This window comes from Amborella trichopoda, chromosome 9 (assembly GCF_054954075.1).
Source record: "Amborella trichopoda isolate Santa Cruz 75 chromosome 9, AtrichopodaSantaCruz75HAP2 v2.0, whole genome shotgun sequence".
In the NCBI taxonomy this organism is placed as follows: domain Eukaryota; kingdom Viridiplantae; phylum Streptophyta; class Magnoliopsida; order Amborellales; family Amborellaceae; genus Amborella; species Amborella trichopoda.
The window spans coordinates 27,876,294-27,890,849 of NC_142344.1; the positions used below are offsets into that span (position 1 = coordinate 27,876,294).

At 38.8% G+C, this 14,556-nt stretch overlaps 1 protein-coding gene and 1 non-coding gene across 6 annotated transcripts in view; both read right to left on the bottom strand.

Moving 5' to 3' along the window:
- Window positions 1–11,842: 11,842 nt before the first annotated feature.
- On the bottom strand, window positions 11,843–11,941 carry LOC148780472 (U6 spliceosomal RNA). The gene has a single exon (XR_016041814.1). It is a non-coding gene; the product is annotated as a U6 spliceosomal RNA (small nuclear RNA).
- A 1,147-nt stretch (window positions 11,942–13,088) lies between these two features.
- LOC110006920 (uncharacterized) overlaps window positions 13,089–14,556 on the bottom strand; it is a 55,217-nt gene continuing 53,749 nt past the window's right edge. For all 5 annotated transcript variants that reach the window (XM_088846774.1, XM_088846778.1, XM_088846772.1 and 2 more), the window contains one exon: window positions 13,089–13,285. Coding sequence is in view for 2 of the 5 variants with exons in the window: in XM_088846778.1 (XP_088702904.1) it covers window positions 13,250–13,285 (36 nt within the window). In the remaining 3 variants the exon portion in view is untranslated. The remainder of the gene's footprint in view (window positions 13,286–14,556) is intronic.

Here is a 14,556-nt window from a genome sequence, read left to right on the forward strand (position 1 = left end):
ACCCTTTGAAACGCCGGCACATTCTCAACTTCTGTCGACAACACCCACTTGCGATCCTGCCTTTGCTAGAGACTAAATTGCTTGCTGCCTTGCTCCAAGACGTGTATCAAACTTGGGGTTGACATCCCTGCCAATGGCTAGCTCTACTGTCCAATGATGCATCCGGAGGTATGTGGATCATCTGGGACCCTTCTCTTCATTCTCTGTCATCCTTTCTTATTAGGGAGTACTCAGTCTCAATCTCCCTTCTTAAGACATCGATGGTTTACCCCGGAAAGTTTCTGCTGTGTATGGCCCCATCTACCAAGCTCGAAGAGATAGTTTCAAGTCTGAACTCCAAACCATTGCCTCAGCTTTCCCCTCGACTTGGTGTATTGGGGGGGTATTTCAATATTACTCGGTGGTTTTTGAACGGCAACGATTTCGCCGGCGATGGCGTTCTCTGACTTCATTACTAGCAATCAACTGTTGGATGTACCCCTTCAAGGGGCTCGCTTCACCTGGTCGAACCACTCGGAAAATCCCTCTCTGTCTAAGCTTGACCGGTACCTTCTTTCTCTTGAGTGGGACTCATCTTTCCCCAACTCCCACTCTGTAGCCCTCCCCAAGCCTATTTCCGATCACCGGCCTATCCTTCTTAACATTGCTGCCCTGGGTTGAGGTCTCAAGCCCTTCCGTTTTTAGCTGTCTTAGTTGGAGAAGCCTCATCTTCCCTCCCTCATTGCCTTGTGGTGGCTTTCTTTCTCCCCTATTGTTCGTGGTTGGCCTGGCTTTTTCCTTCAGCGTAAGCTACATCTTTTAAAACTTGCCCTTAGGACCGGTGTAGAAACCTTTTGGGGAATTTTTTGGCCCAAAAGCGGCCTTTTCTCGACACTATTCTCCGTCTTAATTCTCGACGAATCTGCACCCCTCTCTCTTGCTAACCAAATTGAGCACTGCGAAGCAAACTTAGCTCTCCATTCCATTCTTCATAAGGAGGAAATCTTTTGGACGTAGTGCTTCAGGGTCAAGTGGTTCAAATTGGGCGATAATAACACCGACTTCTTCCATAAGATTGCGAATTGTCGCAAATGTGACAATACTATTTCCCTTATCAAAGTTGGAGATCAGCATCTCGACCAACTGCAGCTCACTTCATCTACTTTTTTCAGACCCTTTTCAAGGCCTGAGGCCTTTTATGTCATCCCTTAGTTTCAGGGCTCTCCCACCCGACAAAGTAGTGTGGTTGGAATGCCCGTTCGAAGAAGCTGAAATCCTTGAAGCAGTCAACTCCTTAGGCCACGATAGAGCCCTTGACCTAGTGGCTTCCCTGTTGCTCTCTTCCTTCAGTTTTGGGGCACCCTTAAGACTGACGTGGTGGCTTTGTTTGCTGATTTCCACTTTAGCGGAGTGATCAATAGCCATGAATGCTACCTTCCTGGCTTTAATCCCCAAAATCGAAGGTGCGGAGGAATTAAAAAACTTTAGGCCCATCAGCCTAGTCAATAGCTCTTAAAAGATCCTCTCCAAGGTTTTAGCCACTAGAATCTGTGAGGTACTAAGTTGGGTTATCTCACCCACTCAAGTTGCTTTTGTCAAGAATCGTCAAATCCTAGATGGTGGTCTTATTGCGCAAGAATGCCTTCATACCTGTTCTTTAGCAAAAACCCCTGGTTTGGTTATTAAGCTAGATTGGGAGAAGACGTATGACCACATAGGCTGGGATATTCTCGATGAGGCATTACACCGCATGGGCTTTGGTGCACATTTGTGGAGGTGGATGAGAGGGTGCATTTCCTCACACACTTTCTCGGTTATCATCATTGGCACACCCAAAGGCCTGTTTCAAGCTTCTGGGGGTCTGAGGTAAGGCGACCCCCTTCGCCTTTCCTTTTCTCTATTGCCGTTGAAGTCTTCAGTGGTTCCCTTTCAGGTCTGTACCATGCTGGTCTGGTCAAGGGCTTCTAGGCTATAGCCCCAAGGGACCTTCGGTCTCCCACCTTCAATACGTCGATGACTTCGCCCTTTTTTGTGACGCCTTACCTGTACAGGTCCACTACCTTCGCATTTTTCTCAGATGCTTCCAATGGGCTACGGGTTTCAAAGTTAACCTTGCCAAGACCAGTATGATGGGGGTGGCCATGACTTTGGAGTCAATGTCCATTTTTGCTGATCTTTCGGGCTATGATCTTTCGAGCTACAAAGGTCAACCTTTGCCTGCCTCTTATTTAGGTTTGCCTCTGTGTATTGGGAAGCCTAAAGCTAGTCAATGGTCCCATATTATTGATAAGTTCGATAGGAGATTTGTAGGATGGAAAGGCCGTTTCCTCTCCCCTACAGGTAGACTCACCCTGATCAAGGCGACTCTCTTTGACACCCTTATTTACCAAATGTCCCTTTTCTCGATCCCGGTCTCTGTGACAAATCGGCTCGAACAACTCATGATAAATTTCATCTGGTTTGGCAACGATGGAAGGAAATTTCATCTCATTACTTGGGAGACGGTCTTCACTCTAAAATCCCTTGGAGGATTGGGCATTCGCGTCATTAGGAAGACCAATGTTGCACTCATTGGTAAGTGGTGGTGGAGGTTTGCATCCCATACAGATCCCTTATGGCAATAGGTGGTTTGTCTCAAATATCGGTGCCCTCCCGAGGCTTGGTTCCTTGACTCCAGGGTCCCCTACAATGCCTCAAGTATTTAGAAGGGTTTCCATTCTTGCCTTCACCGGTTCCTCTCCCATATCCACTTTCATCCTAGAGAGGGTAACTGTATTGCATTTTGGTCGGACATTTGGCTGGGCCACACCCCACTCAGGGACTCATTCCCCACCCTTTACCAATTGGCTAGAAATCAATTATCCACCATTGCTGAGAAATTTGAACTCTTCCCTCGAGGAAGGGTTTGGACCCTCCCCTCGGGGAATGGTTTGGACCCTCCCCTCGGGGAATGGCCTTCAGAAGGCCCCTTAATGACTCTGAATTAACATGTTTTTCTTTATTTGCAGACCTTACTCCACAAATTTTTCCTCCCTTCTTGGTTTTGATAAGGTGGTCTGGAGCCTTTCCCCTTCAGAAGTGTTTTTGGTTGCCTCTTTTAATAAGGCTCTCCTCTTGTCCTCCCTTCCCCCCTCCCCCTTCGTTCCTACCCACATTGCTGCTAAGGCTTGGGATTCTTTGGCTCCCCCTAAAATCACCTTCTTTATTTGGGTGACCACCCATTAAAGGGCCTTAACTATGGACCATCTTCAAAGAAGGGGCCTGCAACTACTCAACATGTGCATCATGTGTAAGAAAGATGTTGAAACCAATGCTCAGCTCTTTCTACATTTTGAGATAGCGTCTTTCCTCTGTAACTCTATCCTCCAACTGTTTAGCTGGGTTTGGGTCACCCCTCAGACTGTTCCACAAATCTTTTCTTACCTTTCACCCCTATGGACTAGATTAGGTATGATTCTTTGGAAAGCTTCTGTGGCAGCCTTACTCTGAACTCTGTGGTTGGAAAGGAACGAGTGAACCTTTGGGGGAGAATTTTCTAATCCTGTCATGTTGATAGAAAAGGTGAGTTCTTTGGTCATCTTTTGGGCAACCAACTCTAAACCTTTCAAGTGCTTCTCAGTGGCGGACTTCTACCAAAATTGGAAGGCTATGCTTCAGTTAAGGCCTATCCAAGTTCCTAGATCAGCCTCTTGGTTACCTCCCTTTCAAGGGTGCATTAAGCTTAATTTCGATGGTTGCTCCTTGGGCAATCCAGGGCCCTCAGGGGTTGGTGGCATCTATCGCGACCATGCCGGTCGCACCCTCCTCTCCTTTGAGCAGTCCATTGATAGCTCAGACTCCACCGAGGCAGAGGCAATGGGCCCCCTTCATGGCCTTCGACACTTCAACAGGGTCTGGGGAAACTCTCTAGTGATTGAAGGAGATTTTGCCAATGTTATCCTTCTACCCCATCCCAGTGCCCTTGGAGGCTAGAGTCCGTATTTGACGAAATCCAACATAGGTGCTCCCTCTTGTAAATCGCTTGGAAGCATACGTGGAGAGAGGCCAACTCCATCGCTTAAGCCAAATTTGGAGCTCTGGGCTCAAATTCTGTGGACTGTCCACTGAAGATCACCTAGCTTGGTTTTGATCCTATTATAGTTTTGTACTTCATCTGCTCTATTATGGGCTCTATTTCTGTTCCCTTGTAAAGGGGTATTATTGTCCTTCACTACTCCTTGTGGGAATGCAACTTTTAAATTTTCTTTTTACCTCAATACAAGTAAGAATTTTCAATAAAAGAAATGTCTTTATGTCGGTAGTACATAGTGTTTGATCAGAGAGCTTGGGTTTCTTAAACATTATGGACTAAATAGATGGAGTGACTGATTATGTTTGTGGTGTCATGCTCAATTTATTCTTAATGTAAACGAAGAGATTCTATTTACTCACATATGGATATGAAATTGGTTTGCATGTTCAATACAAGGCTACATATCTAGTTTATTAATCTCACTTTTTATGACTTATGGCCAGTTTGGATGTCAAAGAAAAAAATATTCACAGCAAAAAAAATGCAAGTTTTTTCCATCTCAATTGGAAAACATTCTTGTTTTATTTTATTATATTGGTAAACTGTTTGGATGTATAATTTTATTGATTTCTCAAAAAAAACTTAGGGCCAGTGAATTTCAATGTGCTTACCCCCTGCCCTTTTTCTCCTGGTGCCTCTCAAACCTCTTGCATCTCTAGAGAGAGAGAGGGAGGGGACGATGGAGAGGATCGAAGAACCAACGTTTCTCGCCCTTTTAGGGAACTTTGCATAGGAGAAGCTCGGGCGATCGTTAACCCTGCAAAATCCACCATCGATCTTAGAGAACACGACCTTATGACACTTTTGTTGAATTGGAAGCCACTTCTTTTCCTGTGAAATGTCAGGCATGCTCTTCTTCTTTAATGGCCCCTAAACCTATGGCAATTCCTCTAGTAAAAGGTGCCAAACGAAGATTCAGAGATAAACCCACCACTGTTTTTTATGGAAAAACCAGAACCTGGTCTTATTCTCATGTCAGGATTTTCTCGTATTCTACGGGTAAAGAGGGAAAATTGAGGGTGAGGAACAATTGGGTTCGGTGAAAGAAAGGGGGAAGATTGGACCCAAAGTTTTCCTTTGAGAGAGAAGTTGGGATTTCCCAAGAGAGAGAAAAAGAAAGGAGAGGAGCACAGGGTTGAGGAAACGACTGTGGACCTGGGGTTTCTAGAGAGAGAGGGTTGGGGGCTCTTGGGATTTCTACAGAGAGAGAGAATGGTGGGCTTTCTCTCAGCTCCCTCGTAATAGATAGAGATTGAGGAATTCAGATTCCGTAAATAAAAAGCCCTGAGCTTCCCTAGAGAGGAAGACATTGAGAAAACCAAAAAAATGGCATGCCTGTTTTTGCTCTACAACTGCCTTTGATGCCTTGTGAGCTTTAAGTGAGAGAGAGGGCTTGATCTTGGGAGAGAGGTGTTCCTGACAGTAGTAGAGATTTTCTTCGCAGCAGAACTCTAGGTTTTGAACGAGAGAGAGCAGAGAGTTTCTACGCAGCAAAGCTCTAGGTTTTGGGTTTTGAACGCGAGGGAGTATAGCTCTATGTTTGCAGAGCTTTTGAAAGCAGAGCTTTGAGTTCTCTTCTCGTGCATGAGAGAGAGTAGAAAGTGACGAGGGAAAATCATGGAGGAGAGGGAAGAGAGTGAGGGTTAGAGAGAGAGATAAAGGCATAAGAAATGCGACTCAAGCCAAAAAAATCCAAGTTTAACTTGAATTTTTTTGGATGACAATTTTTGCCTTGAGATGGGATTCTTTTTTCTTTCAATCTAAAAATATGACAAAAGCATGTGGTTGTCTAAACGATTAGTCAAAGTCAGTTTCACAATATTTTTAAATTGCAATCCAAAAATATTCTAATTTTGGGCACATCCAAACTGGCCCAGCTATTGTAATTTACTTTTTTGGTTCTCTTGTTACGCTGTCTTAGGGTTAGTTTTGATGTACCTAAAATTGGAATATTTTTGAATTGCAATCCAAAAATCTTCTGAAATGGATTTTTACCGTTTGGACAACTGCAGGCTTTTGCGAGATTTTTAGATTGGAAGAAAAAAAAATCTCAAGACAAAAATTATCATCCAAAAAACTTCAAGTTAGAGTTGAACTTTTTTGACTTGAGTGGCGTTTTACACGCCTCTCTCTCTCTCTCTCTCTCTCTCTAACTCTCACCTCTTCCCTCTCCTCCCTGCTTTCCCCTCGTCTCCTTCTTCCTCTGTCTAGCGGATCACAAATTATTTTGCAGATCGTCTCTCCCATCACCCCAAACTTCCTTTGCAAAACCCTCCTCTCTCTACACCCAATGGCCATGGTCCTCGATCTCTCCATTCTCCTCATAACCAACAACTTCGTCAAGAAGAAGAAGAGTATGAAGAAGAGGATGAGGAGGATGAGGAGGAGGAGGAGGAGGATCTAGAGAGAGAACACTAGACACGCTGAAGAAGAAATTTCAGGTTTCCGAAAGTTAGGGTTTCGGGTCTAGAAAGTGCATGTTAGGCGTCTGCAATTCATGGTTTCTTTCCACAACAATACAAGTTGGGGTTATCGGAATTTCATCAATAATGCTGCTTTCAATCAGGATCGTTGCAATTTAGGGTTTTCATAGCTCAGGGGATCAGAAACCTTGGGACTCTGCATCATCAAGGGTTTACATATCTGGGCTTCTTGATTGGTTTTTTAATTTTTATTTAAGGTCTCTACAATTCAAGGCTTTTCAACTCAGGCTTTCTGCAAGTTAGGCCTTCCATCAATGGCTGAGCATTTGGCTTCAATATTTGGTACAGAGAAGGACATAGTTAACTGCCCATTCTATTTCAAGATTGGAGTTTGCAGGCATAGTGATTCTCGTCTTCATAATCGACCAACCATAAGCCCCACTCTCCTTCTCTCTAACATGTATCATAGAGTTAAGCAAGTTTGGTCTTCATAATCGACCAGCCATGGAACCCCAAAAACTCCAAGAACACTTTGAATATTTCTACGAAGACATACATGAGGCATTAAGCAAGTTTGGTGAAGGGTGCTGCAAGGTTCAAGCAAGGGCTTGGTTATTCTTATGGTGAATCAACTTTCCAAGCCTCTTCTCATTCTTCTCTGAGCAATTTTGTGAAGGCCACAAACACAGATAAATCATTGGAAGATTCAAAGCAGAAGCAGTCTTGTGAGAAATTGTGTCATATGCCAACAGATTTCACGCTCCATCTCCAAAATTCACTCCCTTGTGCAAAACCCATTATAGGAATACTATCAGGGGGCACCACATTTTGCTCTACGACCTATAGACCAGCCAAAACGACAAAGGAAAAAAAAGAAAAAAAAAAAGAGAAACGCTCTCTGTAATTATCCAAAAGAATGTCCTAAGAGTACCCATTTTGGATGTTCGGTTCTAACCAATGGTTTAAAAAATAGATCGGTGACCCGGATCGGGCTTTCAAAAAATCGATCCGGATCGGCGAATCGGCGATCTGGATCGGAAATCGGGTGAATCGGTCAGAATAAAACTTAAAAAAAATCCGAGAAAATTATTAAAATTCATTATAAATATTGTTTTTTAGGAATTCAATAAGAAATGCGCGTACTCCATTAAGAATTTTCATGTTTTTGAATGAATATGCGAATATTGATATGTTCTTTCCCTGCATGAACCGCCATTCAGCATTTAATTTACATCACACAAAAGGAGGAACATATAATTATCATGGAATAAGTATATCAACATACATGGACTACAATAAAGCATAAAATTAGTAACAAATGATCTAAAAATAAAATGATAGACGACGTTGTTGTTCTTCTTGGTCACGCTGGTGCCATTGATTGAATTCGTTTAACAATTCATTGATTCAATCTAAAAACGACTCATCGATATTAGCAGGTGTCTGACTATTCTCAATTCCCTGAGTGTTAGAGTTTTGTTGTGTTCCCAATCTAAAATCCCCGAAGATTGTCCATCCTTCATGCTCACCTGCACTGTCGTGCTCATCCCTACACTGTTGCTGTTGGGACTCGATATGCGAATAATATGGCTGGGATAGGGTGGCCTCAGAATCATCACCTCTCTCATTTTCTCTTTGATTAATATGGATTAAAAAAAAAAAAAACAAATTTTTCAAAAAAATCGATCATGGATTAAAAAAATAAAAATGACAAATTTTCAAAAAATTCTATCATGGATTACAAAAAAAAATTCAATCATGGATTAAAAAAAAAAATCACAAATTTTCAAAAAATTCTATCATGGATTACAAAAAAAAATTCTATCATGGATTAAAAAAAAAAAATCACAAATTTTCAAAAAATTCAATCATGGATTACAAAAAATTCGATCATGGATTACATAAAATTCGATCATGGATTACATAAAATTCGATCATGGATTACAAAAAAAAACAAACAAAAAAAAAAAAAAATTCAATCGTGGATTACAAAAAAAGAAAAAAACAATTCGATCATGGATTACAAAAAATTCAATCATGGATTACAAATAACTCTATCATGGGTTACAAAAAAAGCAAAAAACAAAAAATTCGATCTTGGATTACAAAAAAAAAAACAAACATTTCGATCATGGATTACAAAAAAAAAACAAACATTTCGATCATGTATTACAAAACATTCGATCATGGATTACAAAAAATTCAAACATGGGTTACAAAAAAAAAGAAAAAAACAAAAAATTCGATCATGGATTGCAAGAAAAAAAAGCAAACATTTCGATCATGGATTACAAAAAATTCGATCATGGATTACAAAAAATTCTATCATGGGTTACAAAAAAAAACAAAAAATTCGATCATGGATTACAAAAAAAAAAAAACAATTCGATCATGGATTACAAAAAAATCGATCAAGTATTACAAAAAAATCTATCATGGATTACAAAAAAAAATACATACAAAAATACAAACAAAAAAAAAAAAAAAAAAAAAAAAAAAAAAAAAAAAAAAAAAAATCCGTACGGGACTCGCCGATTCACTGTACGGACTCGTCGATTCCGTACAGTGAATCGGCGAGTCACTGTACAGAATCGTCCGGTTCTCTCTAGAACCGGACGATTCCCATTTTTTTCGCCGATTCAATCCGTCCATGGCGATTTTCGAGTCGAACCGGGCGAGTCCGGTTCGACTCGATGTTTTTTTAAACACTAGTTCTAACTATTTAATAACTCAGAATCCAATGTCTCTATTTTTTTTAAAAAAAAAATTACCAGGTGTTTTTTTTGATAATCCCAAAATTTCACTTAAAAAAAAAAACTCTTGACTAGCTCTTTAATCCGAGGGAGCAAGTGTACAATTTCCTCCCATGAGAGCATATGAGACTGCAACCGGGCCGGTGCGCCCCAGGCTGGACAAAAGCCAAAAAAACGGGCGCAGCCCAAAAACTGCTTCATTAAAGCCTGGCCTGTCCCGGACGTGCGTTTTGGGCTGGCCCAAACATAAGCGGCCCAATTAGAAGCCTTTTGTTTTTTTAAAGGGTAAGGTTTGTATAGAGCCGAAGCTCAATCAAAGTGAAGCACACCTTCAAATAGTATTGAGAAATGTGGTTTCAATATTGAAAATCTTTGTGATAGCCTTAAAATATATTTATATTTTTAATTATAAAATTTAAAGCTTCAAAAATAGGGTGGATCGAGCGGATCAATGAAAACTTGATAATCTTAAAAAATTAATGGTCCAAAATACGTTACAAGATGCAATATTTCCAAAACTTGAAATTCATTTCTTTCTCATGTCCATGCATGTTGATGTCAAGATGATCAATTTGGGGATATTTGGCCATCAAAACAACCTCTTCTAGTGAAATTTTTGAGGTAGGTTCTAATTTGTGTTTAGAGCCTTGGCTTTATATAAACTTTTTTCTTTTCTAAATCTCTTACAGCTAAAAAAATGTCACACTTTCTATGCGGCCAGCCTGCATATTCTAGAAATACAGACTTGGTAATAAATTTATTTTTTAAATATAACTTGATCTTAATTTTTATATAATATATAATATTTAACATGGAGAATGAAAAAAAAAATGAAAATTAAAAATACTAATTATATTAATAAAACATTTGAACCGATAAATACAATTGTTTTTAGATGGACCACCTATTTGCATCCATCTTTAAGATGTATACTTTATACCTCTAGACTGTGCATGTTGTAGAGATGTTGTCCAACCTGCATGAAACTATTTTCCAAAAAAGAATTCTACAAAGAAATTATATTAAAATAATTGGTTTGAAAATTTTAAAAATAAAAAATAATATTAGGAAATGAAAAGTATTTACTAAAATAATTGGCTTGAAAATTTTAAAAATAAAAAATAATATTGAAAAATGAAAAGTATTGGGAAGAGGGGTGGGGCTGGCCACTCACCCACATCATTCCCCACCCCTACCAACCCCTCTCTCTCTAAAAATCCATCCCCTCTCTCTCTTAAAAGAAAAAAATATTTTGAGTCAACGGACTCACTAGACCGCACAATCACAAATTCTTTTTCAATGGATAGGAAAATATTTTTTCAATGGATAGGAAAATATTTTAATATTTTATTTTATTATATTTAATTTCTTATAGATCACTACAAATTTGGATCCAAAATCCACACAAATAATGGGCGTTCAAGGGAGCTGCATGAAAATAGTATGAGTTGAAGGACTCATAAAAACCGGGTCCAAAATAAAAAAATGAATCATTTTCCTTAAAAAAAATTTGAGTACATTGAAAATAAATCCATTTACTTTCTATCCTTATCTTTAGAAACAAGGTTTCTCACCCCACAATCCTCTCTCTCTCAGAACCCATTCTCCCTCTACGTAAAAAAAGACCCATTTTCTCGAACTTTCTTATCTCTCTCTAGTTTTCTTCTCCACAGTTGTAGAGAAAGCCCGGAACGAGGTTACTTGCATTAGTTGGAAAAGAAAACAGCAACATGTTAAAAAAATTGATGGAATATATTAGCAGATATGTTTGTCTGCAAAGAGAGTGAGTGAGAGAAGGCATGGGCACCTTCCAAAAAGGGGCCTGCATGGATCTGGGAACACGGCAAACAACCCATGAACTCCTCCCATTGCCACCATATTCATGACAGAAATTAAAATAAATCCTTCCCTATTCTTTTTTCTTTCTTTCTTTGATTTTCTCTAACATTTTTTTTGTCTTCCACTCAGGTTTGTTGCCATTGGATTGACACCAGAAAACCTCTCAGAGACTACAAAGGTGGCTACAGTCAGTAAATATTCTCTGTTTTCTACTCTCTTCTCTACAATTCTGTTCCATAAAACAAAAAAAGAAGTTTTAGCTAGAGTGGAAATCTATTGGTATCACATGAAACTAAGTAAAGCTTTTTGAGACAGAGAGAGATGCAGGAGAGAGTGTGAGATAGAGAGATCCACTTCTCTTGTTCCTACAAAGAGAGAGAAACTAAAAATTTTGGGCCTTAGGCTGGCTCGTTAAAAGCCCGTCCAGAGAAGAGAGAAATTTTTTGGGCCATTTTGGGCGGGCACGTTAAAAGCTCGGCCTGGCACTGAAGCCAATTTTCGGTGTGAAACGAGACTGGAAATGGTCTGAAATTGCAGTCCGGCCTGGAAGCCCGAGGCCCAACCCAGAGCATTGGCAGCCCTAGATATGATTTTTATTATTTGAAGACGCATTCTGTATCATCAAACGAAAATTGAAACGAAAAATTAGAGTGCTCATCCAGTTTTTGGAGCTTGAAACATGATTGAAAAATAAAAATGGATTTTAAGAAGTTTAGTGAGTATCAAGCTTCATCAATGCAAGTCGGTTTTTTGACACATTTATTTAGGTTGGTCTCTCTCTCTTGGACCATTTTTAGATTTGTGCCTTCTTTGCGCAGTGACCATGCTAATTTTCTATGTATCATTCCAATTCTAACTGATGTCTCTGAAGAGACATCTCTCTCTCAATCAAAATTGATGCTAATTCAAGTATCGTATGATCACCTCTCTCTTTCTCTCTCTTAAATGGATACTAATTCAAGTATCATATGGTCAACCCCTCACTCGTTAACTAAAAACTCCATCGATGTGGTATTTTTTTATGTACATTGAGTATGGACTACATTGAGATTGATGTATGGTTGGAAAAAAATTTCAATGAAAGAAGACAAAAACCAGTTGCACAAAAAATAAGGCCCGACAAGGCTCACCATGAAACGAACTTTACAAAAAGTGGCCCCTGATTACACCCAATAGCAATGGTATCCAAGAACCTCGAACTTCATATAGCCCGCAGAAAATAAGGGCTCAAGTTCTTCTAATTCTCATAATCAACCATTTTCAATCAAGGGCGACGCAGTTTGAAAGTCCCCCTACCTTGCTAAAAATCAGAATCATTGTTTCTTTCCCTGTTCACATGACCTTTTTGTTTGAAATGCAATGTTGAATCACGTCCATTGCTGATCTCCACACCCATGGTACAGTTTTTCCACATGAGATAACATTAGCTGAATCCCCTTCGATTATCACTCATTATATTATGTGATTACCACAATATTTGTATCCAAATTTTATGTGGTGGACGTTAGCCAAAACCAACTTTCCTGCTTCCAAACACTTCCAGAAAAACTAGAATATTTTGAACCTGGACACGGTTAACGACACACCACACATTGCTAGGCCCATTGGGATTTAGCAACGGACCCTGCATTGTGGGACTAGATCAGCCCTTTGTTGGTCTAGTGAAACTTATTGGATCAATAGTGGTGATCTAGTCCACAAATTTTCTGGAAACTCTTTCTGTCAAAATTTCAAGTGGGGTGTTTACATTTTTATTCGTGAAAAAGAATGTCTGCTGCCCATTGATGTTGACAATTGCCGAACCACAAATATTTGTACTATGCTCTTTTTATTTTTCTATTCAATTTTTCTGGCCCTTTTTTCACTGGGTTTTATCCTTTACGTCGCTATATATAGATTTTGAATTCAAAGTGGGACTTGGCCACATGATGATGCACGTTTGACTGAATATCCTCACCACTATGTTATCGCTGTTCAATCCGGTCTACTACCATAGTCCTAGAAAGATGTTGTACAACAGTAGAATAGTGAAGCTTAAGTTGTTGAAACTTAAATGGGGTAAGACATAAGTATCTTTTAACCTTCCTCAGGTCAAGAATTCAAGATGCTCAAATTCATTTGAGATAAAAAATATCTCACATACATGAAAAATCGAAATGGGGCAACGCAAAACATAGTACACATCATTTGGGTGAAACCTGTGATATGATCCAATGAATCTGGACATTTGTAAAGAACAGCAAACACAAAACCATATCAGACATCAGGGAAGATACGAACAGTTATGAGTAAAGAAAATGGAAATGTATATGATGAGACCATTTACTTTTGATACAAGAATGTCACAATAATTGTTAACCATTGGATGTGAAATCGAATGGGTCGTGATGCATCACTAATTGAACACAAAGTCCGAAACAAACTTTCTTGAAAGCTGTGATACATTTTAATTTGTTAGATTTCATATCCAATGGCTAAGAAAAGTTATGACCTCGTACTAAAAATAAATGGTCTCACACTATACAATCCCAAAGAAAATGGGTCTAGAAGGGCAACTACTTAAGTCCTGAGTATCAACTAAAATAATTCAAGAGCATTGAGAAAGAAGAAATAACTGCCCATGAATGTGCTGCATTTATGTATTTGGACTGCATAGAAGAGTGAAAAACGAGATGCATGAACTGGGGCATATAGTAGTGGTCCTATTGGATAGTTAGAAATGATGCTGCTCGTGCTTCCATGGATAGGAAGCCGAGGAGATCAAAGATAAGCTTCTGTGTCACAATAGAAATAATTATGGTGCTGTTGTCTATCCAACATTTAAGAGAAAGCCGATGGCATCAAGTGTAATGAGTTTTTTAGGAATATTCTATAGTTAGAATATTGTAATTATAGGAATTAGGATTGAATTTTATTCATATAATATATTTAAGCTATTATAACTAGAGTAGCGATACTATGAGACCCTCCCACACTCATGTGAGTAGGACCCCAAAGGATCACTATTAAATTTTGACACAGATATCTAAAAAAGTTATCCCATACCCATGTAATAACTTTTCTAGAGATCTGTGTCAAAATTTAATGGTGATCCTTTAGGGTTCTACTCACAAGAGTGTAGGAGGGTCTCATAGTGTCATTACTCTGATAACTATAACTACATTACAAATATTAATTCATTTATCATTATTTATTATACATTTACTAATATAGATGAGATTATAACTTATCATTCTAGTTATAATAGTCATTATATTAACTATTAATATAAATAATTATATAAATATAAGAACATCATTGTAATATCTTAATAATATTTAGTTATAACACTAATTACAATTGTAATAATAATTCTAATCTACAATTGTAATAATAAATCTATTAGAATTATTATACTAGTAATAAAAAATTTATAAATGTAGTATTGTTATAGTACAAATTCTTCCAAAAATATATGGTATCTTATAATCCTATAATGATCATATTATTT